The sequence below is a fragment of the Lytechinus variegatus genome, chromosome 3 (genome assembly GCF_018143015.1).
Source record: "Lytechinus variegatus isolate NC3 chromosome 3, Lvar_3.0, whole genome shotgun sequence".
Taxonomy (NCBI): Eukaryota; Metazoa; Echinodermata; class Echinoidea; order Temnopleuroida; family Toxopneustidae; genus Lytechinus; species Lytechinus variegatus.
Window position 1 is genome coordinate 4,742,340 of NC_054742.1, and position 26,847 is coordinate 4,769,186.

A 26,847-nucleotide genomic window follows, 5' to 3' on the forward strand; every position below is an offset into this window, starting at 1 on the left:
ATACCACTAGACCACACGACCTGTATTGATGCATGAAGTAAAAGTGTTCAAAGTTAAACAATAATTTGAAACATTATATCCTGTTTCTAATTTTGAAAAGAAAATTTGTTTAATTGTTCAATATACTGTATGTCTTATAAATGCATGTTTAATTGAATTTAAGTGCAGATTAAATTAGTAGATTTCAACTACATGTAAATGTGTATCAGGGGTTTAAATGGATCACTTATAATTTAAGTTATGGATGTCATATTCTCCTGCAGGTCTGTTTAACAGCATTATCTTTTATAAGAAATGTGGTTTGCCCAATTATCTACTAGATGTGCACTTATATTTAACTCTCAATTCATGTTTGTTAATGCAAATTAAGCAATGACAGGATAATCTTCATCCCTGCCCCCCCCCCCCCGTCTCTCTCCACCTCCCTTCCTTCATTTGGACGATGTTCTCCCCTTTCTCTATGTATCTATGTATCTTTGTCTATCTTTCTGTTTGCCTGTATCCTCATCCTCTCTTCTTTTCTATGTCTGATCACATTCATTGTCTGTCTTTGTCATTGTCTCATAACAGTTATTAATTGACTTGTGTTTATTTTGCTGTCTTCCGCCATCTTTTAATAATATTTTCATTTATTATCTAGGAATGTGACAGTTGAAGGTAATCCCATCCCTGAGGAGCCTTGGGCATGTCTCATTGGGGAAGACAGCATGTAAGTAATGTTGGTTTTTCATCCTCAGTTTATTGTTCTACATGTGATATTTCTTGATTGTAAAAATCACAAATTATTATTACCATGTAGTTCCTATTTGATATGTTCATTTTGTGTTACCCTATATTGTTTTTTTTTTTTATTGAAGTTGATTTTGATATGTTTGCTTCTTTCAATCCCATCCAACTCTTGCCACAAAAAACAAACAAACAAAACCGTCCCCTCCCCTTAAAAACATGTAAACAACCAGATAAAAACATAGAGCATAGTGAAAGAAAGTGGGAATGTACAGGTCAACTATTAGTGATCTTACAAATTCATTTGAAGGATATATATTCTATGAAGTAATAACAAGAGAGATGTTGAGTATAAAACCCTGCTTCCAAAGTGATTACTGGATGCATTTTAAATAATCCTGTGGTATCTACAGTGTACCAGTCAGTGGTTATACATTTGAAGAGGATGTTATGAAGGTCTTTGCCTGCTATAAACAGATTAATCATGTTATCATACAAATCAAAACACTTATTTGAATATTTGTTTTTAACTTAAAACTCTTGCTCTTCTTGTGGACAGAATCGTCAACTTATCATTGCGACATAACAACATCTCTGAGAAAGGAGCTAAGGCGCTAGGTCAGGCCATCTCAAATGAGAAGACTTGCAATAAAAACTTACTCTCTCTCAACCTAAGCAATAACAAGCTTGGGGAAGCTGGTGCGATAGTTCTGTTGGATGTAAGTATAATCTTTTATCAGACTCGGGCTTGCTCTCTCTTCAGAGACAATTCTGCTATTATCAAAAGTATCCATATAGGTGTACATCTAGCGCACCAAAAAAATAGTGAATAAACATTTGAAAAAAAATTAATGAATCAGAACAAGATTGAATCAGATTAAAATGTTGAAAAGTGGATGTGTATTAGAAATCAGAAAAAAAATGTAATAAAAGATAGGTGATCAAATAGAAATATTCACATTTGAAAAAAACTGCATAATGGAAAGGGGAAATAAATAGGGAAATGAAGGGAGACAGGCAGTATGAAAGGGTGATGAAAAGAGAAATAGCTGTGTAATAAAGATGAGAAGTGACAATAGTAGAGATGATGATGATGGTATTGTAGTAGAAGGTTCCAACTTGTTATTTAGAAATCAGCATTATCACATCACCTTTGTACTTAATCTAAGTAACAAGAATAAAAATGATTTTGTTTGACTTAAAAGCTATTAATTTCTGAAATATCTACAGAAAAGAAAAGTTCAATACAGGAAGTTGCATGTGATAAAACTGAGGATAGCTTGGAGCTATTATTGGTGAAATAAATCTATATGACCATGAAGTGCACCTCTTGTAATAGTGATGGATGCATTTGATAAAGATGTATGATATCTTACATGTACTACAAGATTTTTTAAGGTAAACAACGCATGTTTTTACTAGCTGTGACCCTAAAATGAATAAATCCAATTTGTATGCTGAAAATAAAGTTATTTGTTTAGTTTTCTTTCTGTCTCTCTTTCTCTCCCCCTTTCCCCTACTTTCTCACCTCCTAGCTGCATGTCTTATGGCTGACAGAAGGGTGCACACACTAAATCACATCTTACCTATGAAATATTAACTTATTTGAGACCAAACTTAAATGAATGAGCAAAGGGATGAAATGGAAATGCATAGTAAATTTGGTTTGAAATAAGCAGATATTTTATAGGTTATATGTGATTTAGTGCAAATGTGCCCTTCTGCTTGGCAGGAAATTGCACCCTTCTGCCAGCTGTGCAACGAATGTTGGTTGTTATTTATTGTAAATATGCTGAATAAAGTATATTTGCTTGAAAATTGGCTCTGTCTGTCTCTGTCTCTCTCTTTCTCTCTCTCCTCAATTACTTTGTTTTAGATTATAAAAATTGTAGAATTCTAAACCCTGTTATAGTAGACGAAGGTCACCAATATTCTCCATTCTGAATTTCATTTCATGTTTGTATCTACCGTAGATTGGTTATCAAGTTTTCCTTTAGAATGAAACAAATTAAAAGTGCACTGAGTTCCAAAATAGAACCCCTTTATAATACCTGAAATCGAATTATTGTTGATAATCTTCTTAAGAATTATTTTAGAAGATATAGTTAAAAGTTTTCAAGAAACAAGTCCATTACTTTTTAAATGGTATTGCCTAGAGGATACGCAAATTGTCTGTAAGAATAGTTCAAGGGTACATGCATCCTGGAGTAGTGGTGTATCTGTCATTGCATCATTCCCTAGAGTGAAGGTAGGAAGTGGATTGTTGACTAATTTAATCGTTACTCTAATGCATGCCTAGTCGAAGAAGCAGTTACATAGTAATGTTGCATCTTCTGTCAATCTGAATCTGTTATATAATGTATGATAATATAATCCTATCAATCCTATAAATAGTGAAATAAAAATCATTAATTAATCATGATGTATATATTCAGAAAATAACACAACACATTTCTTTTTTTTTGTATATCTGCACACTAACTTTCACCCTTCTTATTTTCAAGGGATTTTACTCCCATCATACATGTACCTTTGTGTAATCTGAATGCATGTCAGATAAACTCTCATGGGGTTACCTTGGTATTATAATTTCTGCTATTTTGCACAGCAAATCAGCTTATTTTCCATTTCACAGGGATGTTAGTTTTGATGGAAAATTTGAAATTCTGAGTTTCTTAGCACTTTTTTCTCCCCATAGAAAATATTTGTGTGGGTCTGTATCATATATATTCTCTTACGGAATTTCGTATCTAAGTGTCATCCCTGACAAATATTTGATAGCAGAATATGCAAAGCATCTATCCCTTGCTTACTTTCCCTGTCTATTGCATTTGTGGAAGCGTCATGGTGTAGTGGTTCGGACTCTCCCCTTGCAATTAAAGGGCTGTATTCTCAAATCCCACTGCAGCCCAGCATCCTTTGGCAAGGCATCAATCCACAATTTTCCACTCCCCACCCAGGTGTTAATTGGGTACCCGGTAGGATGCGAAAGCCTATAGATGTAGTATGCCTAGCAATCGAGTCATGTAACTCTTGTTGGAATGCTCCCCAGAGATTGGGAAACCAACATACATTGTGTGCAGGCATGCCAGGATGACCGGTGAAACAATAATTAATAAGCGTTATATAGTTCTATTATTATTATTATTTACTCTTTTACTACCTGTATCGTGGAGGAGAGTGAGAAAAAGAGAGGGGGTGGTAAGAAAGCAGATAATATGGAAAGGATTTTCAGATAAGGTACACTCTACATATCTATGCAGCCAGCAATAAAAATATAAACAAAAGGTATGATATCATTTTAATGTTAGTGAAATATTAATTTTATCTTTCATTTTCATCTGGAATATGTTGCAAATACTAGTAGATGGTATTGTTCATATCCAACCATTAATACTTTTCATTTATTTTCAGGGTTTAAGAATGAACCGAGTGCTTCTATCATTGTCACTGGCTAGTAATGAATTGACAGACAAGGCAGCTATATATGCAGGTGAAATCCTCTCAAGATTTCCTCTCACACATACTGAAGTGGTAGAAAGACGTAAAGCACTCAGTGATAAGGGCTCACCAGAGAGAGGAAGTGGCAAGTCGGTAAGTCAATCAATGGACTGTTATTTTCACTTTAATACTCAATCAGCCAATCAGATGCTACGATTACCATAGCTTATAATAATACTCATTAAAAATCACAGAATATTTGTTTGATGAAATGCTCCCCTGGACATCATCGAAGAAGATTAGAAATAAATTGATGATGCTAAATCAAAATGGAAAATGATTAGGCTAATTAAAGGTTTATTCAAAACAACAGATTGGTTGAAGGCTTTGAATATCAGTTTCAACTCAATTTCTGTTTGTAATGATAGGGTGATCAGTATTTAAAAGACTTCCAATTACTTAATGATACTATGATTTAATGTGCATTGCGTTGTGGATTAGAGGTTCTTGTTTTCATCTTTCAAAAAGAGTATCATGGGTTGGAATCCCAGCTGTGGCATGTTTTCTATCAAGAGATTATGCCACACTCAATTTATGTGAAGTGAATGGGTACCAGGTGTGATAAATAGCTTGAATGCACTTGATGCTAAACTTGTGCTCTTTATCTTCTGAAGATCTGTTGTACAGTTCATCCCAGGAAAAAACGAGCCTGAGAATTATCTAGGATTTATCATTACTTAATCATAAATATAATAGACAAATTACCTATTATTGGAAAGCTAAGAGTCTCTTCGTTCACCTCGGCCCTGTCTTACAAAGAGTTACGATTGATCCAATCGATCTCAACTGTATGGAAATCCATCCATTCCATAATTTTTTTTTCGACAGGAAATCTCCTTAATAAACAAAAAGAATCACATGAATCTTCAAGAGAATTATGAATGCATGAATATACATCATATCTAGAAAATATTTTGAACAAATTTGCATTTTAGATGTTGACATTGCTGGCCATCCATAGTTGTGATTGATTGGATCAATCGTAACTCTTAAGACAGGGCCCGTGGGGATGTTTCACAAAGATTTAAGTATAAGTCACACTTAAATGCTGACGCGCACATGATATGTAATGCGCAATCTGATTAATGGATATGTGGTAGTGCGTGTCCCGTGACCAATGTGATGATGTCTTTTATACTGTACGCAACTGGGAATTGCTAAGTCCCACTTAAATGTTTGTGAAACACCCCTGGTCTAACTCATATTATTCCTTATTCATTCACAAGTCAGTAAATTTGAAAAAAAAGGATATAATCTTCGGAAGGCGTTATCTGAATTGCTTGATTAAAATCACATGTCAGGAAAATTCAATATAGATCTGCTCTTTAAATTTGATACCTCAATCACAGAAAAGGTGCTGTTTATATAATATAATTCTTTAATCTCAGTGAGTTTTTTAATTGAAAATGTTTTTCAGGCTAGCTTTGGGACTTACTTTTCCTGACATCAGCCATGCATAAAGTTTTTTTTTTGTTAACTGTGAGATAGCTATGGTAAGGAATCAGTAAAAGCAAGATTGTTGAAATTTTGAAATGCAAGCATTATTTTAAACAATCAGAACTTTCTTAATATTTTTTACCATTATTATGTAATTTATGTATCAAATAAAAGAGCAGATTTTGAGCTTTTTAGACAAGTGGTTTTTATTTTCAAATTCAGGTCACCTGCTAAGTGATTTTTAGTATCCTTTCTTTGAATTATTTTTACTCACTCATTCCTGAATGAAGAAGTTATCAGATAATAGAGGAGACTCAAAGCTTTGTGATAATTCTTGGATTCATTTTTTTCTTGGATGCACTGTATAAATCTAGTTTATATGATTATGATTGATATTTGTTTGTGTAGCCACCCCCTTCCAGAAGAGCGGAGTCTAAAGACAGACCAGGAAGTGTGAAGAGCGGTAGCCATCTTGATAAAACAGATAAAAAGAGAGATAAATCATCTAAAAGAAAGGTAAACCTCTCCTTCATTTTTTCCTATTCACTTTTAGCCTTCAAGTGATGCATTCAATTTACAAATTCCTATTATAATGTACATATATAAGTGATTTATTGAGAGGGTAGGGCTCATTTCTCCCTTTAGCAAGGCATTACAGAAAAAATAATATTGTTATAATCAGTAGTGAAATCGGACAATTTTGTTATATTGGATTTAGTTATTTTTATCTTGGTTGAAGAAAGGTTGCATTGTATTTCATTCATCTTGAGTCAAATTAAGGTTTGACTTTCAGAAAAGCAAGGGAGTTTAGCTAGATTTTGACTGAAATATTAGTTTGCGTTTTGATTACTTTGAAATGCGATGCTTGCGTGTACATACAGCTGTATATGTTTCTTGTAATTGAAAAGATATAAACAACACTAAGTGATGTTGATATGTGAGTATGTCTGAATAAACAAACATTTTAAAAGAACTGCTACTGAGCATTGATTTGCAGTTATAGTTCATTTCCATTTACCATTGAAATTCCCCAGGAGAGTGTTAAGTGGGTTTTTTTAATTCTCAATCTTAAAAGCTAGCTTGTTTGGGGGAGAGCAAGTAAGTGATGGTGGCTGTATATTGGGAAAATAATGAAAAAATGATATTGGGGCCAGAAAGGTGTTAGTCCATGTTGGTTACTGAAAGATGTCAAATGATATACCAATCCTGTTATAAGTGAGTCAATTCAAATGAATAATTATCAAAGTCAAGTGTGAAAAATTATTAGAAAAATTTCTTTGTATAATTCAAGAATGACTGCAGGCTGACATTTATTTATATATATATATCTAGAATCATTTAATCCATTCTTTGCTATGATTAGTATACATTCTCATTTAACATGGTTCTAGGTAGAGTTAAAAAGAATTGAATACATGTAAATGCACAATATTTGTTAATTTTGTCGTCAATTTTTATTGTGATGGTAAGTGTTAAACCTTGCATTGAGTATAATAGCTCCCCGGGGAATAGCTCACATCTATTAATCCTTAGTGTATAGAACTGGTACACTGTAGAGTCATGTATCACTTTATTTGAATGTGATGTTTTCTTTTGAACAGGAGATTGTAAAAATAAAAGAAGAAACAAAAACTTCAAAGGGAGGCCATTTGGTAATGAATTGTCTCTTCACAGTGGGAATATCATTGGTGCTTTGTTATCATTTCAGCTAATTAATGCATGTTGAAACAATAATATGAAATATGTTGCAGCATTCATTGGGTTTTGCGGGTTTTATTTATTTGTATACTACCTTTTGATTATTACTTTTTATTTATTTGTGTCTTTCAGTGGGGTGCATCGGAAACCTTTTTGTCTTTTAATTACAAAATACAAAAAGAGTTTGAGGCAAAACTAATAGATCACAGTCCCTTTTTTCTCTCTTCCTATTCTTTGTTGTCCTAATGTTTATGGTATTATCAATATGTGTATGTATTATCTAGCTAAATGTTTTCTGCCCATTGAATTCATTATCATTCTAACTTTCCTTTCTCTTTCTCTTCAATCAAATATTTCATCCTAAATAACGAATGTCAATTACTTCTTCCATCACATTAATACGACAATGATAATTTCTGAGAGAAAACACTAATATCCAAATAAGTCTTTGAATTTGTCTTGATCCCATCAACCTCTGATATAGAAAGCTATAGCAACACATAAAAAAATGCACTGCTTTAATGTAGTAAACGAAGATGAATGAAAAGGGCATGTGAATTCTAGGTGATGTCTGGTGTTGCTTCTTTTCTATATTTGAGATTGATTGAGTCAGTCATACTCCTTTCCTTTGTTAGACGGGACACAGATCTATGACAAGTCAGTGTAGATAGATTTGCCTAGTACGGTAGCTCTCTTCCGTTACTGGTTGGACAAGTTTTCTTTAGACTAATACATTGTATTTTCATATGAAGAACAAGATTTTTAATGATTTATTTGAATAGTATTACATCATTGTAAAACATGCTCTCACCCTTTCAGAATCAGTCGCTAATTACAATGAATATCACTATCAATCACCAGTGGTGATACATGTAAATCACTGGTTATAAGTGGGTGGATCACAAGTAATACAGTGCTATGTTATTTGCAGTGTGCCTTGTTATATATTATCACGTAGTACATGGATGCATATATATGTCAGTGTTGCCCAAGTTCCACCCTGTTACAAATTACAGGTGGTGATAACATTGATATCTGAAAGACAGATCGGCACTGGTATTATGATCAGTTACCAGAGATGATAAGGTCTACAATTACTCATTAATTGTCAAACCTTGGATAGGTGTTACAATGACAAACACATGACCTGTTTCTGTGGTACTTGCCTGATGATACCAAAGTTTCCATGGCAAGCCCCTCAGTAATCATATGAGATCTTGTGGTTCACAGGATCATGGTGATGCACTATCATTTCTAGAGTTTGTTTGGAAGATGATGAGACTGATAAATATTATACTGGTGATGGTCACTAAAATATTAGCTTAAAATAAAACATAATGTACATGTATTATAAGTTAATGGAAGACTTGGAATTCTTTCATAACTGAAAATACATAGGGCCTAGTGAAAGTAAGGAAATGGTATGTACAATTGTCTTTAGGAAAGTTACTTTTTTATCTTATAGTACTACACTATTTCATTTTTACTGTGCATTGTGGAATTCAATGAAAAAAGAATGCATATGAAATGCATGATGAGCCGATGGTTACAGTAGAATAAAAGTAAGATGGTCGACTTAAGTGGATATTATGGAATAAGGTATTCGATTAAAACATGGTCTATTAAATATACTATTGATTATTCAGTGGTGTATCATATCTGAGAGTGTAGCATGGTTATAACTATGCTAATGTGCAATGATATTTATCTATACAGGATGGCAAGAAAGAAAAGGAAGAAGAGAAGACAAAAACAAGCAGATCATCCATGGTAACATCATTCAACCTTTGACCCTTGACCCTGGATGTTTAGGGGCTTGTATAAACCTACTAACCTCACAACACTGATTCCCAATACACAACTCAAAGGATCACAATACTGTGTATTTCATCCTGATATTTGCAGATTATTGGACACCAATTAGAGGTCACCATAATTAGTCACACCCATCCACATAATGTCACCTAATTCTGAATTCTGAGATTCCTCAACACAATAGTTCCATTCACATATGAACAATTATATGACCTCATAGATTTACCAACACTGAGTCTATCCAAACTAGTTCATCCTGATATGGCAGATAGCTTACTCTAAAGTAAAAAAAAAAAAATGTTTTTCACATGAACATTGCCAATATTTCTTTCAATACTTATTTCATCCACAAGTATGACCAATTGCTATTCACCTCTAGGCTGTGCTGCACCAGCTCGAGTTTGTTCAATCTTGATATTTTAGTCCGATCAGCCTCTTCATGATTAATCATGAGATTCAAGAAACCCCATCTCCACCAGCGCGAGAAGAGCAGTTCGTGCTCAAGCGAGGCATTGATGCATTATGTTCTGACGCTGTGAATAAATAATCCAGAGACGATTCTCTAGTGCGTCTGCCCCTGCAAATTACTGGGATGAATAGCGTGCTATTTTGCAAATAATCTATAAAGTTGACTTAGGATCGCAAGCTGGAGATTAATCCAGCAAACTATTGCAATGATTGCGTCTCCATTACAAATAATCTTGAGATTGTTCAGATCTGGATAATTTCGCGGATCAGAAATAGCGTGATAAGTGAAAACCCTGGCTAGTGCAGACCGCCCTATACTGAGACTGTATGACACTAGTACCATATAGCTGATCCTGTAAACGCCTGAGATTCTACAACACTTGTTCTGAATTCCTTCTGTGCATGGTCTTAGATCTTTGGACATAGCAGTACATATACATTATCATCCTCCAAAAGCACTCTATACACCCACTCTATTAAAAGCAAACTTGTATTATGAGATTTGATGGCATATTCAGTTTTGTTTCCATTTATTATTATTTTTTTAATTATAAGAGGACTATTTGATAAATGAATTGTTGTTTTCATATGCATAATAACATTGTTTGGAAATATTTCAGAAAGAAATGATAAATGAATTGTTGTTTTCATATGCATAATAAAATTGTTTGAAAATATTTCCGAAAGAAAGAAATGCATGTATATACATCATATAGCGGTCTCCAAGGTATGGTGACTAAATTATTGTGAGAATTTCATGTGTTTAGATCCACCAGAATGTTCATACTTTAGGTTTATATTCATCCATAATTTCCAGCCATCATTCGCATTATTTGATGAATACGATGAATACATTGACGATTCTATTATTCAAAATATTATTGAAGAGATGCTTCAGGTTATTTATTCCGTATTTTGCATTGTGCTTCAGTAGTATTGCGAATAGCACTTTAATCTATCGAGTCTTTTGCCCATGTGAGGTAGAAGTAAAGGCAAAAATGGTGAAGAAAGTTTAAAAAATATTTTCTATTTCATTGCAATTTGCATAATATATCTTACAACACACCAATAAGAACTCATGCATAACTATAAGAGTTATGCAGTGTTTATGTTATGATTTTTTTTTTTCAATTACTAGTATTGTTTGCTAACATTTTTAAAAGTTATTTTATTCAGATGACTTGGCATTTGTTTTCTATTTTCTTATTTGTTTCACATCATATTGAACTGCTATAAACTGCATGCAATGTAAAATGCATTCATTATGTTTTACTTAAAAATGATTCAATACAAGGTTCATATTTCCTCACACCCTTATGCATTACTCTTCTTTATTCATGTTTTGCTGTTTTGGAGGAAGGAAATTTATTTTGCTTACATTTTCTCACTCTGCAAGACATTAATTTTAATTGTACTGTTTGACAACACATGAAGGATGTAGAGTCAGTCAAGGAGAACCTAAATGACATACCTTGATAGAGATGTGCTTTATGTATTTAAAAAATTAGATTTATTTAGTTTTTTCTGAAGCTGATAAATATTCTAATGAAGGCAATATACATCATCAGAAAAGACAAGTCAACTTGATTATATTAACTACAAAGATGGTTTGAGTAAGAGGGTGTTCTCACTACATTCCTAAAACTAGTTTACTGGAAACTAGTTTAGTGGAAACTAGTTTAATGTGTAGTGAGAACGGTCAAAGCGGTCTTGGAAGCGATCTTCCAAACCAGTTTGGAAAACCACCTCGCGATGTAGTTTTCAAGATCGCTTTTCCTCGTTAAACTGGTTTTAGCGTAAGTGAGGACACAACCGTTCTTCGGGAAGCGATCTTCGCACATTTTGAGCGCGCTACTCCACAGGACAGGTGTAGAATGCCTATGCTGCGGTTTCAAATTTCGCGCGAAACATGTCACCCCACTGAGAGCGTTTCCATAACAACGAGCGCTTTACGTGAAGTGATTTTGAAAACCACTTTCGTGTGATCAAGTGGGAATGGTAGCAAAGCGATCTTCCAAAGCGGTTTCCTGAATTGGTTTCCAGTAAAGTAGTTTTAGAAAGCGTAATGAGAACGGCCTCTTAGTTTATAACATGCATGAAACCAATGTCTACTCACGGTTGGTCAACAGAAAGAAGTAACTATTTTCTTCTTGGGATATTGCACCCCATTTCATGAAATAACACAAAAATTGCATTGCTCTAGCGCATTATTAACCAAAATTTGGTCGTACATGTATGTGCATGCCCATGTGCAGATGTTGAAAACTATTTGTTTTACAGGAAATCCTTAGTTGCATATTTTGTTACATTCATTTCTCTTTATTCTCCTGTACTATGTGCTTTTTCATTTCCTCTCAATCAGCATCATTCACTATCTAATATTAATTCATCTCTTTGAAACATGCATGGTTTTAATTGCTTCATATATTTGACAAAGTGCTAACATAATATTATTTTCTCATTCTATTCTTCTGAAGGCTTCATACAGTGTAAGTACCTTCTTCTATGTAACCCCAATATATAACAGCTTGCGTCAATTTACCTCTTGCAATAAATCAAATAAATCCAAAGTGTTACAGTCCATGCCACGTACTGCCATCTAACAATACTTTCTGGAAAATGATTCTTTTAATGTTTTTTAAAAACAATTTGAAGTTGTTATTCAGATTTATCAGATGGCAGGAGCTATTTATTTCAGTGAGTCTCATGCTTTATGTACCGTACCTTTGACTTGGGCCTTTGGAAGATAGGTATCATAATGTTCAAAGTTAGAAATTCACTGTCAGTTATACTGGTTGAAAGTATTTATACTCGATATTTAACATGGATTTTTACTATGTAATTGTGCATGTTGATGGCTTTGGAGAATTGGCAAAATAATAAATTTATACTTTCATCTTGTTTCAAATTCATAAATTAAACAGGTGCCCCCTCCTCCAAATATTTGACCAAAACTTGGAACTTGAACTCTCTCTCTGTTTCTCTCTCTCTTGTTCCCTTTCTCATTGATTTCATGATTTATCCGTATGTACCCATCTTAATACACAAAACGGGTGGGAAAATATCAATTTTAAGTATTCAGCTAAAACTTAGTAGGAAATTAAAAAGGTTTTTACCAATAAGAGGTAAACTATTCATGATATACATTACGCCCATGATTGGACCAAAGATTTAACCCCTAAATGATTTATAAAATATTTATGTCATCTAGTGTACAAAGAATCATAGTCCTTATGAAAACATTTTGTTGTAAAATGATATGCTTGCTTCCTTCATTACAGGATAGCAAGAAAGATAAAGAAGAAACACAGAAAGGAGGAACAAAGAAAGATGACAAATGGAAGAAAGGTAGGAAACAATTATTTCTATTATAAAACATAGTTGATCAAATTTTTGCAAAATGTTTTAAGTTGACTTGTAAGGTTTTTTTCATTAGTTTTCCTATGTAATCAGTCAGATGTTGATATTTCCCTCTTAAAGAAAGATCCAATTTGTGAATTTTGTGTAGTAGCAGTAACATAGTCCCATCCCTGCTCTTTTAGCATGAAATATATAATAGTGTCCATTAAATGTAATTCTTAATTGTGTCATAATCCTTTGTGTATTAAAGAAAAAAAATGATCATGTCTTTGCATGAAAATATTGTGGGTGTTAGGGTTTGTGCTTTGTTTTCAAACAAGTATTATGAAGTACTTAGCAGAATAGAAAGTTCATAAAGCTATAACAAAAAAAATGCCTAGAGAAAGTAAAATGCATAGTATTTTTTTATTTAAACAATGAAATTATATTTGTAATTTATACATGCATTTGTTATGAAATTGTGATGAATTGTATGTGTTTTCCCCCACTTTAATACATGTAAATAAACAGCAAATTTTTCCCTCTTTTGATGATTTGTTTTATCTGTTGAATTCTTTGGGCAAGTGAGCTACTACTTTTCCTTTAAAAGCCAATCAAGTTTTATTTTTTCTGTTAATATTCATTCATTTTCCTTGCTTACAATCTAATACTTATGCTTGTGAATATTGTTTAGAAAAATGCTAAATGTTATTTCAGATTGAAAAAAAAAGTTTTAATTTTCTGATATTTCTTATCATTCTTTTAATGAACTGCATGCATTATTTTCTTTCTCATCAATGCTTTGTGATGAGACTTTCCTTTCAATTTACTACTAATATTTGTGATCAGTGCTTACAATTTCTATTTAGTACTTTTATTATGCATTTCTCCTGTGAAACTTTTCTTTATATAATTTTCTGCCTTAGCTGCCTTTAGATAGATTTATGATTTTTATTATAATAATAATGGAAAGAATTAGCAATTGGAACATGCTTAGTATATTGTTGATGAACTGAGTAATCCAGATAGTCCCCTTCTTTCTTATTTTCTTTATTTCAATTGAAAGCTGTCACAGAAAGTAAGGCCACTGTTTTATGTTACAAAAATATATTCATTTAGATACACATAATGCATCACGTCCCATTGTTCATAATTTGTTAATATTTGAGACTTTATAATAAAAATTGAATTTCAATATTAAACGATATCTTTTTTTGTCCATTGTCACAGCATCATGTCCAAGATAAGAACATATAGCCGACCATTCTGATGCATTGAAATTAGAAAAAATGTCCATGATTTCATAGATTTAGTTTATCAGTCCTTCTTCCTTTGTACAATATTATATCATACTAACAGATCTGCCGGAAAATGCTAATCTCTGTCTCCCTTGCATATTTATTAGAGTATATTTTAAAGATTTACCTTCTCTTCTTTTCACTATTCAGAACATTTACCACTTACAATACTTATTTTCTGCAAGTTATTCTAATTTTATGATAATTCAAAATCCTCAATTCATTATTTTTTATTTTTTGCATTTAATATGAGAAAGAAAGAGCATCCTGAAATTGATATACATGTAGTCAGTTTTCATACTGATGGCATAAGAGTATTTTAGGTAGAATTGTGTAATTCTGCCTCTTTGTTTCTATTCACTTTTTGTCCCTCCCCCTTGAATTTTATATTGGTTTGTTGTTATGTTTTCCTTTAAGAGATTATGACATAAATCATATATCAATAGAATAATGATATGAAGACAGTCCTACCTAATTCAGTGACAAAATCAAACTTTTCCTGAGGAAGTTAAAAAGAAAAAAGGCATATTCAGTGGAAGCATACAATCAACCTCCTGCAGGGTTTTTCTCAGGTGTTACAGTACATTTACATCTTTTGTAAAAGCAATATAAATCATTGAATTTTTAACTTGAAGTTGATTATTTTTCTCTTAGATTAAAAATGTAGAGAAGTTGGCATGAAGTGAGATTTCCTTGTATCTTTTGTCAACTCTGCTGCCACAGTAAATACTTTGTTTTCTGAAATTGAAGACTATTCAACATGCATGTTATCAGTGATATGACTGCAACATGAACTAAGAATGCAATTTACTCATTTCTTTGAAAGATTCTTACAAAATCTGACTTATATGGCTTTTATGCATGTTTTACCCTTCCTTCTTTATAGCTGGCTTTAAAATGTCCTTAACTGGTAATAGACTAGATCTTCTATATATATACTTGATCACATTTCATATGCAGTGAATATGCTTGTGCACTACCATCCTCATTCAGCACCTTTCACATTGCACCCTCTATTAAATTGTGCTTTTACCCCTGTATGTATTTTGATACTGTAATCATTGATCATGCTTAATGAATTGCCTCACATAATGGGAATTTCTGCTTTGTTCAGACTATAGGAAGTTAGAGAGTGAGCGTTATGATATCCATTGTGTGAGGTTTGTTTTGATATAATGTCAGGGAAAGTTCAAACATGCAAACACAGTTATTTTTGTTTATCTACACAAAGTCATATAGATGTATATATTTCCCATCCAGTTTTATCTACATTCTGAAATATCATTATGAGGTTATTTAACTCATATTATCAATCGATTGTTTAATTGCTTATACATGTATATTTTCATTTCTGTTGGTCATGTGTGTTACCTTAATCATATATTATTACACCCCCTTACCTATACAATTCTGTATTCATTAGAGGAAAGACATGACAGGACTAATAACTTGTAATTAAAAGGTTTTTGAAACCTGTATAGGAGCAAGAAAACGGAATGCTATACATGTACTTTTCTTTTTATTTTGCCACCAGAACTTGATTCAATTTCCACTCAGATATTTTAAATCTAAAATCAAGTAGATATTATATCCCATCTTTAAGAGAAATATTAGTTTATTCACTACATTATAACATAATCATGCAAACTGACATTTTGATGAGATCATTTGTCTTTATTGATCAGTTTACAGCCATGAATGAAATTGTTAATATGATCCTATTTACCTGTGGAAAACAACCAGGACTATGCTTCTTTTATAATCAAAAATACTTTTTATTCATTTATAATTATAGAAGTTTTGAATGATGTCCGACCTTCTGTTTCCTATTCATTTTAATTGTACATGAAAAAGGGAAGTGTTGTTTATTCATAAAGACACTAAATTTTGATGGATCTTCAGAATTAGTCAGAAGAAGTTGTAATGCCTGGAAATTTGATCAGAGTTTTAAATACACATTGCCAGCTCTTCAGTAAAACATGTACATGAATGAATAAAAGTAGTCTAAATTGTTTTCTGTATATCCAATTGATACACATATTAAACCTGTTATATCATTTTCAGAGAAAATGTGTGAAATGTTTAAGCTTGTCTCCCAATTTTGTTTTTAAACCAAAGTAGTATGAAACTTGTATTACTTGCTCATCTGAACATTGTACATAGTCTACTTCTTAGTGAAATCCAGCACTGATTTTCATTCAAAAATCAAATGATTTCCTTTCACATTTAACAATCATTTGAATGCTTTATGTATAGCTTGCATGTTCATATTTTTTCTTGTTTTATATTTTGCATATGATTGTGTTGCTTGCTTTCATCCCTCACCTACATGTTGTATACCACTGTGTTGCAGGTGGTGGCCGTGCTACTGCTGTTACCATAGGTACGCATCCCATTATACTCTACAGCCTCTATAGATACCACTTTAGATACACCATACCAACTGGAATCATACCATGATGGAATGGTGTAAATCTCTTAGTACACAACAAAGATTGGAGGGGCAAGCCATCATAGCTTGCCCCACCAATCTGTTCTGTGCTTTGGTCATCCCAATGCAACTCATTCTAAACATTTCTAGAGAGCTAATCCCCTGCTCCAAACTCTGCCTTCTGTGCAGTTGGAGAGATTATTTTCTGATCCCTCATGATCAACCCAAAGTCAGCTTCTTTAATTATCTTGCTCTTAAGGATCAACAAATGCCTGTGGAGAGATGATTATTAAATCTTTGGATATGATGTCATTATTTGATAGGGATTAGTATTATAATCTGTAAAGATTATTATTTCTGAGAAATGTTTGGGACAAGTTTCATTGCACCCTTCTATCATCAACTTATTCTCCAGCCCTGTCTATACCATCCTTTTGTCCATATTTCCCCATAATATTAATTCCAGTATCCCTCAATCTTCCCATCTACTTTTAATAACTCAAAAGCCAACAAAGTTTTCATATTTTCTCATTTTCTTTGACCACCCTATTGAATCTTATTACCAGTTTCATTACACAGTATCTCTTAACTTTATGTAATGGGTTCCATATTAACTTGAATTTTATCATCTGGTTGTAGTTCTCCAATTATTTTCTTAATTTGATTGCTACAAGTCACTCAAGATGTAGATGCAAGCACATTTGCTCCAACAAGAGTGCTGATAGTTTGAAAACAAGTACATGAACCTCCAGTTTTTAATGTTCACACCTCCTTAGGATATGTTTGCCTACAACCATGCACAATTTTGTGAAGATTACATGGGTTTCGAATAAAGTGGAGCATTTATTGTACTTCATAAATCTGTAATATAAATTCTAATCCTTTTAGATATGTTTTGTCATTTTGCACACCTTATTTTCAATATTGAAGGTGCCACTACTCTTTAAAGAGCAAACTAATAGCAACATGAGTGGATTCAATATCTTAAGTATATTTTGGTTCTTGTCTGAAGTTCCAATAGTGCTAATGCTTTATAGTCTTACATTGTTCAATTTATCCAAGTCCTGATTTGACTTCATTCTTATTTCGTTGTAGAGTGTGAGTTATAAATTCCCACAATTCCACTGTTGTCCTCCAAATACAATCCTTTATTAAACTTTCCATTGCAAATTTCAATCAAATTTCTTTTCTTGTGGCTTGTATATTGTAGTCACCTAATTTCCATTTTAACTTTCCTTCAATTCTTATATTTTTCTCGAAATTACTTTTTTTTAATTCTTTTTTTATTCTTTCCCAAATTCCCTTCTTGTACTTTTGAACTTTCTGAGTTTTTTTAATGTCTCCCAGGCCATCTGTTATTGTACACCTGTATGTCTTTACTTTCCAGAGCTCTCATGATTCAGCTTGAATATTCTTTTTTTTTTTTTCTCCGGCCACTCTTTTGGAAAGAAATTCTTTCCTAATACTCTCTTGACTAATTTCTTGCAAGATGTATTCTCATGAAATGTTTTGTGAATTTTCTCCTACATATAATGATATTGTTGTTTCAGTTAACCTTACAATTGCAAAATGATTTGAGGGATGTTATATTCAATATAATAGATTTCTTGAAGTAAATTTTTAACTTTTCACTATTATATCTAATTTCTTCTAAAATGTACAAAATGTTAGTATGCATGGCATGTCTATATTCATAGTATAGCACACATTGAAATTATAAAGGTTTGGTTGATTGGGTTAACTCTGTGTCAATATGTTTATGTTATTGTTTTGTCCTCCCTGTTTTCTGGTGATATTTTTATTATTATGCTCCATAAAAACTATCCTATACAATCATGATCTCATAATTGTTTTCATGATTTAACATTACCCCTCCTCCCTACCCCCTTCCAACACATTACCCCCCCCCCCTCATTTAACCTGTTTACCTCTCCCTTTCTAATCATGCCCATATGACCCCCTTCCAATTTTCCCCTTACCCTTCATGCCCCCCCCCCCATCCTCTCCCATGTCCTAATGATATGAATATTATAATCATTTCCATAATGAATAAATACCTGACCAAATATCCCTTCCCTTTCCACCCCTTACTATGCCTTACTGAACACTTATTTGTCCCTCCAATTTTTAAAATCTAATCACCATATATGCGGCCTGCACATCGCCTGTATCATCATGTGTCTTCACTGTCTGTCTGCCATTTATAAACAGATACCCAACGTCATGGATCAAGAGGTGTTTAATAGATTGATTAGTATATTATAGTTCCTCATCTCATCAATCAGATGGGAGGGGATTACAAAGAGCCATGTTTGACCTCAATTCATACTAATATTCAAATGTGTTACTAGCATTCTATCAAATCATCACCATTCTTACAAAGTGTCCCAAGAGAATGAATGAAAAACTTGAGCATCAAATGTCTATAATTTATCATAGTCTTCAACAGCCTTGTGAATATTTTAGATAGTAAATTGTGGTAGATCTATAGAAAAATGTATGTGTATATTCATCAATATCCTTTTCAGAATTTGTTTCTTGCTTCTGAAACCGTCTTGGGATGGCAAAGAGTGATGCAGTTAGATGGAGTGATTGTCAAACCTGACTCTTTGAAACCCCTCCATGGTTCATTCCCACAGAATACCATCATTGAATAAGATTGATTTCAAGATTCATGACATCATGTACAATTACGATAAAGCAAACAAACAAAATATATGCATTCAAATTAAACAGGTTAAATAGTCAAAGTCAGACATATGGGTTTGTTCATCTGCCTTTTTTTATATCCTTATTGGGCCTTGCAAGAAATTCATTTGCATTTGAAATTCAATCATAAGTTTAAAAAATATAAGTTGAGATAAATGAAAGCTGTTATGGCATATCATCAAGAAGCATTTCATTGAACACTTGATGAATTTCAGTATCTTAGAGCAGTGTTGGTGAAAGTGGGAATGAATCAATTATATTGTAGTTATTCAGTCAGAATGTTCATTCCATCCATGGATGATGTGCAGATGTAGATAGAAAAATTCACTCTATAGATGACAGATTATTTTGCAGTTATATTTCATTTCATATGATAGAACAGTTCAGATTACGTGTAGCATATTACTGTCATAGAATCATTTATGAAGCCATGCATGGAAAATCTATCAATATTAACTCATCTTTTAATCATTATGTCTCATAATAGTTTAACCAGTCACTTAGTACCAGTGTTTATTTGTGTAAAATGGTTGAAACTTTATTTGTTGAAGTCAGACCAACTTTTAAAAACAATTTTTTTTGTGTGTGAAATTTTATATTAAACAAATTTGAAATGCATCATTCCTTGATGCATTTCAAATTTGTTTAATAGTCATGTTTACTCCTTGAATTCACTTCTTATTCCATTTATAAGAAATAGGTACATGTTAGCAAGTTATTCAATTTTCAATTCATTAACAAACTTCATTTATTTGGCATGAGCATTTTGTTGTACAGTAACAAAAACAATATTTATAAGAGTACCGGTATGTTGAATAAATCAGTGATACATCAATACATTTTCCATAGATTCCCAGTTAAAGAGAAATCACTATTTTTGAAATTCAACATAGAGATAGTATAGCTTAATGGAATATAATATACAGATATTGCCTACCTAGAGTTTGAATATAACATTTCCTCTCCCCGACGGAGTTATATTTTTTCCCAAGGGATTATATTTTGCCCGAAGCGCGCAGCGCTGAGGGAAAATATTATCCCGAGGGAAAAATATAGCTTCGGAGGGGAGTTGAAATGTTATTTATTAAAACGATAGACCAGGCAATATCTGTTATATTATATAGTATATGTGGATTCGCCATCAGAAATTGCATTCATCATCTGGCTCAAACCCGAAATTCTTGCTACAGCTCTGATCCATCTACGTCATAATAGATTTTTTTTTTGGAAAATACATCAAGCGCGTTCTTCATGCAATCGACGCGTTAACATTAGCGCGTACATCATATAAACTACCTTGGTACGCAACTTGTATGCAGCGAGTGACGTCACCTTAGTGAATATAACGCCGCAATTGAAAATACAACGCAGTATATTCCCTAAAGTGACGTCAAAACCTAGAATATAACAAATGCGATCCTGGCAGCTATGGTCACGTGATGGCGTATTGACCTATCACTGATTCGAATCTACATAACCTATGTAATATTGAAAGATAATACATAATAAGTTATCTATTCATCAAACAAAGTTCAGGAAGTACATGTAAATAAGTTATAATGATGGAGATATATCGTTGGCATACATTGGATTTATTGGATAGATAGCTTTGATGAAAAAAAATGAAATGATGTTAAAGCTCACCTCGCTTATTTATAATGGCATTGATGAACTTACAGAAATTATCAATTGTTTTCATCATCAAGTGATTGTATATGATAGTTTGATGTCAAAATAAACTATTTTTTTCTCAATTTTTCTCAAGACATTTTAATTTCAACTTACCATGTCATTGTTTGTATCATTTTGATGTGACAGTTTCTCCTGCTAAATAACACCAATACTTTTATTGACAAATTTCAGCACATTCATTTCATTGTTTTGCAGTGGTAAAAAGAATTGTCAATTTTAAAGGAAGAGCAATCTCTAAGTCTAATTGAACATCATCCATTTTCAATCAGTTGCCATCTTTAAAATACTGTCATGGTTTTCAAAATTCAGTCAAGAAATTACAAAGTTGAAAAGAATTAAAGAAACAGGAAATTTTTATTTCAAAACTGGATATTTCAATGTAATGGAATGATGCTTTTTCATTTTGTTCTTTTTATCATATTTGTCTGTTTTATTTTTTATGTTCCGTCAAAATTTCCATGGATTGTTAGATCAATTTGGTACTTTGTGGAACATTCATGCAAAAATGATTAACTTTATGTACAATGTTATGAATCTGTTATCTGTGATATTGGTATTTTAAATTTTAAAGATTAAGAATCACACTGACATATCAAGATGTCTTTATTGCTTTCATCTAATGTTCCCTTTCATACTTCATCTAACTTTGATAACATTTTTTTTTTACATTTAATGATTGCAATCATTTTCTTATAAGGTGTTTAGGCATCTCTTATAGAAAATGTGTGTATGATGCTTTGCTTTAATTAGCCAACTTGAACATACCTTTTAGGAAATGATTGCAATAATTATTTTTCATTCACCATTAACACATGTTTGCTTTGCACTAGTTAGTATTAGATGATTTGAGTGATATGTTTATATTAATGCATTTAAGTTGGTGCAATTGATGAAATAAAAATCAAAATTATTGAAAACTGTCATTGTAGTCATAAAATGATATTGATATAGTTTGTTAGAGAAAATACAACAAAGTAATTTAGAAACTGACAAATTTGTAAATGAATTTCCCAGAAATAATATTTGATTGGGTTAAGACGTTTATGACACATGAAAAAATAGCTTAAATATTGTACTTTATTTGAAAATCGTAATAATATAATTGAAATACAGAGGAGAATATAATGTGTATCTAATACATTACAGTTCAAATGAGTAAAACTAAAACTTATTGTTAAAGAGCATGTTACATATTAAGAAGATGCTTTATAAGGTATACATTTCCATAGATGAACGTGTTTGAGAGAAAAACAAGACAATTTTTGTTGATTATTATTATTTTTAATATTTGTACATTAAAACATGGTGCATGTTTCACTTGAGAATCATGGGTCTAAATATCTTCAATATTTTTTGTCTTATTACTAGCTGAAACAATGAAAGCAACAAAAGGAAAAACCAAAGGAAAAGACAAGAAACAGAGTGAGGCAGAGGTATGGAAAACATAGATGTGAAAAGATCATTGGAAATCTATATACACATTGTAGTATACAAACTATAGTATACATACTGCCATGTACAAAAAAAAATGTCATTAGATACATCATAGTTTATTAGAATATGATAATCTAAGGAGATATACAATGTTTTTTTTTCAACCAGAGAGATTTCTGGTATGAAGCTCGTTTTTCATAGAAATCATAAAACTGTTAGGTGATTATTTTAGTATATTATTTTGAATTACTTCTGTTCTATTTTTGCGATGTGCTGTACTTGAGAAGAAATATATTTCCATATCTGCACCTGTATCATTATATCCTCTTTATGTTTTTTCCCCTCTCAGTCACCTGATATATTAGAAGCTATTAATCCTTTGATAGCAGAGCAACCTGAGTCTATTGATGGTCAACTGTGGATCCCAGGAAACAGAGCTTTGATTAATCTCAATCTTACACGTTAGTTCATTTGATATTCCATTGCAACTGTCTTGTAGCTCTTAATTGTAATAAGAATTACTGAAAAAGGGTAAATCTTTCAGTAGAAGTCCATTTTCCTTCATTTTTGATCCAATAGGTATCTCCATTTTCTCTCTTTATAACATAATGAATCGTTGGGGTTTAGGGAAGAATTTTGCATAAATTGTGAACATTACCAAAATCTATCTGTACAAGTGGTCAAAATATTTTACAGCAGGGAAAATATTACACAGAGGCTTCAGGCAATTTTACCCAGAAATGCTCAAAAGAGCCCTGGAAAATCTCTATGTAGTACAAATTTACAACTTAACCATTGTTGCAAATTTAAGCTTTGAAAAGTAGCCCAAAAATCAAATTTGTTTTGTAATTTGATGTTTCAGATACAATATCAGCCCTAAAAGTATACTTAAATACCAATTTGAGCTATATACAGTGCATCCCAGAAAAAAAAGGAAACCGGAATTCCCTTGTCTTCATTCTTCAAAGGCTAATGAATTATGATATTTCATTTACGTAATCAAATAATTCAATTCTTTATTTTGATACCAGCTAATATGAGACGAATACTTTAACACATTAATGAGCAAGAGGAGTTTGAAATTTTGATGTCAAAACCAGGTTGCGCAGAAAACTTTGACAAAATTTGTTCATGATACGACAATCGTGCTTATTCGACGATTGGCACATTAGAATTTCTTTTGTATTCTTTGTTAAGATTCTCTCACGGATCCCTGAAATGAGAGTAGATTCAGATTCACACGTGAGTTTCTGCGCGAATTGTTTCTGATATGTCTCAATGTTTATTGTTTCTTATCTGCAATGCATGAACAATTTCCTAAGCTCTTGATTTTAAATTAGAGATGAGATTCCATTCTGGCCATGAGTATCAAATTTATAGTAAAAACATTTTGTAAAATCTATCTCTGAATACAGATTTCCTTTTTTGTGGGACGCACTGTATTCTCTGGTAATATTCAAGTAATCATTTATATTTTGTTTACCCAGGTAATCACATTGGTGAATCAGGAATGAAATCTTTGTTATTAGCTGTACAGTATCAACAAACATTGAGCACTCTTTCACCCCACCCTGCACTCAAAGGATTAATGAGATTATCAATTACAGTAAGTATTACAATCAATCCCATTATAATCAATTACAGTAGTATTATATCAATTACAGTAAGTATTACAATCAATCCCATTATAATCAATTACAGTAGTATTATATCAATTACAGTAAGTATTACAATCAATCCCATTATAATCAATTACAGTAGTATTATATCAATTACAGTAAGTATTACAATCAATCCCATTATAATCAATTACAGTAGTATTATATCAATTACAGTAAGTATTACAATCAGTCCCATTATAATCAATTACAGTAGTATTATATCAATTACAGTAAGTATTACAATCAATCCCATTATAATCAATTACAGTAGTATTATATCAATTACAGTATTACAATCAATCCCATTATAATCAATTACAGTAGTATTATATCAATTACAGTAAGTATTACAATCAATCCCATTATAATCAATTACAGTAGTATTATATCAATTACAGTAAGTATTACAATCAATCCCATTATAATCAATTACAGTAGTATTATATCAATTACAGTAAGTATTACAATCAATCCCATTATAATCAATTACAGTAGTATTATATCAATTACAGTAAGTATTACAATCAATCCCATTATAATCAATTACAGTAGTATTATATCAATTACAGTAAGTATTACAATCAATCCCATTATAATCAATTACAGTAGTATTATATCAATTACAGTAAGTATTACAATCAATCCCATTATAATCAATTACAGTAGTATTATATCAATTACAGTAAGTATTATACTCATTTCTAGTAAGCTTTATAATAAATTGCAATAAATTTTACATTCGATTCAAGTAAGCAATCTGATTAATTACAGTATGTCTTACTGATGCTTTGTTTGGACAAACCATATGGCGGAGAATATGTTGTAACATGAAACCTCTACATTGATGCTATATAAACTTTGATATACAGAGTTATCATCAATTAACTAATTTGAATTAATCACTTTGAAACCATAGCATATTTTGTCAATGACATCACTTGGATGTAGAGTTTGACTGAGTAAAAAGTTTGGCTAATTGTATCACCTGTAGTAGAGTGACAATGTTACTATTGCATGGGCCTCATAACACAAAGCTTAACATTTAATTGTACACTTGTAGACTCACCTCATACATTCGTAATTCCAAAGCATCGTTATTCCGAAGGATCGGATATTCCGAGGATTCGTTATTCTGAAGATTAATATTTCCGAAGGATCGTAATATTGACGGTTCGTTAGTCCGAAAACAAAATGAGGTTCCTAATTCCGAAGGTTCGTTCGTCCAAAAATGAAGTGAGGTTCCTAATTCCGAAGGTTTGTTAATCCGAAAACAAAATGAGGTTCGTAATTCCAAAGGTTCGTTAGTCCGAAAACAAAATAATTAACGAACCTTATTTCGTTTTCGGACTAATGAACCTTCGGAACAACAAACCTTATTTTGTTTTCGGATTAACGAACCTTCGGAACATCGAACCTTATTTCGTTTTCGGATTATCGAACCTTCGGAATAACGAACCTTGGAAATAGCGCCACAAATGTTCAGATTAATGAACCCTTTTATGTTTTGGATTAACGAACATCGAGGTATAGGCAATTTACGTGTTTCGGAATTACCAATCTTCGGAATAAAGAACCTTCGGAATTACAAAGTGTTACCGGATTGTTTATATGTTCAATATAATCAGGTGTTCAAATATCATCCTTATATTCATGCACTAAGATTTGTTACATGACCCAGCAGAAGACATTATATAGTGCATTGTAAATCCAACACCCGCTTCTTGTTTCATTAGAAATGATGAATACCAACAGCATTTCTTGAAACATCAAATGTTGGATATCTTTTTCTTATAGCTTATGTAAGGAATTTCTTTTGAAATTATCATGACTGTGTAGGAAGAATTTTTTGCAATGATCTATTAAAGGAAAGCTTTGTTGAATAATACCCTGTTGGTACCTTGATGATCTTTGAGATGGATTATCATCAATTCTCCTGTCAGCTTTGCTTTTTCTCTCCTCGTTCCCTGTGTTAGCATGCTCATTCATGATTTACATTTAAATTTGAGAGAGAGATCATTCCTTTTTAAAACAGAGAGCTTAACTTTTAATCAAAACACAAATGTTGCTTGCAATGCATCTCTTTTTAAATTCATTTCCTTTTTTTACTGTATCCATTAGCATTTCATCAGGTATACCCCCCCCCCCGCACACACACAAGCACAAGAGTAAAGATTTATTTGGCTGAGGGGGGATATTTGAAATTATAAATTGTCATATTTAGTATATTACTTTCGCAAACACCTTAATAATAAATGTATTTTCATTAACAGCCAAAATCTATTCTTCCTGTTTGATATCTTTACAAAAGGAAATAATAAAATATTCATTATTTGTGGGTTTATATATGTCTGATTATTTCCTTTCATCAATACATCATTGGGAAAGAGCTCTGGATGATGAATCATCAAGGCTTTAGTTTTGTAAATCCTTTGATTATTAAAACTCCTTGTGCAGGTGTGCTTCTATTTACATACAAATGAAATTGACATACATATTTGAGATCTATTATTTGAAAATTAAAAAGTGTAAATGTCTGCCTACATTATTATCACCATTATCTGGTGTTTCTTTAAACCAAAGAAAACTAAAGATCTGGGCAGATCAGTTTCCAATTTCTTAGTGGCTCAGGATATTAGAA

At 32.1% G+C, this 26,847-nt stretch overlaps 1 protein-coding gene across 13 annotated transcripts in view; it reads left to right on the forward strand.

Moving 5' to 3' along the window:
• Window positions 1-26,847, forward strand: part of LOC121410040 (leucine-rich repeat-containing protein 71-like) — a 64,074-nt gene that overhangs the window by 35,713 nt on the left and 1,514 nt on the right. For 3 of the 13 annotated variants that reach the window (XM_041601862.1, XM_041601871.1, XM_041601873.1), the window contains exons 6-19: window positions 641-709; window positions 1,286-1,445; window positions 4,141-4,320; window positions 6,073-6,180; window positions 7,266-7,316; window positions 9,079-9,132; window positions 12,123-12,134; window positions 12,927-12,993; window positions 15,169-15,192; window positions 16,636-16,665; window positions 18,925-18,948; window positions 22,483-22,547; window positions 22,898-23,009; window positions 24,036-24,154. In XM_041601862.1, the coding sequence (XP_041457796.1) occupies window positions 641-709; window positions 1,286-1,445; window positions 4,141-4,320; window positions 6,073-6,180; window positions 7,266-7,316; window positions 9,079-9,132; window positions 12,123-12,134; window positions 12,927-12,993; window positions 15,169-15,192; window positions 16,636-16,665; window positions 18,925-18,948; window positions 22,483-22,547; window positions 22,898-23,009; window positions 24,036-24,154 (1,075 nt within the window). The remainder of the gene's footprint in view (window positions 1-640; window positions 710-1,285; window positions 1,446-4,140; window positions 4,321-6,072; window positions 6,181-7,265; window positions 7,317-9,078; window positions 9,133-12,122; window positions 12,135-12,926; window positions 12,994-15,168; window positions 15,193-16,635; window positions 16,666-18,924; window positions 18,949-22,482; window positions 22,548-22,897; window positions 23,010-24,035; window positions 24,155-26,847) is intronic. The other 10 variants (XM_041601863.1, XM_041601864.1, XM_041601865.1 and 7 more) reach the window with 10 other exon arrangements.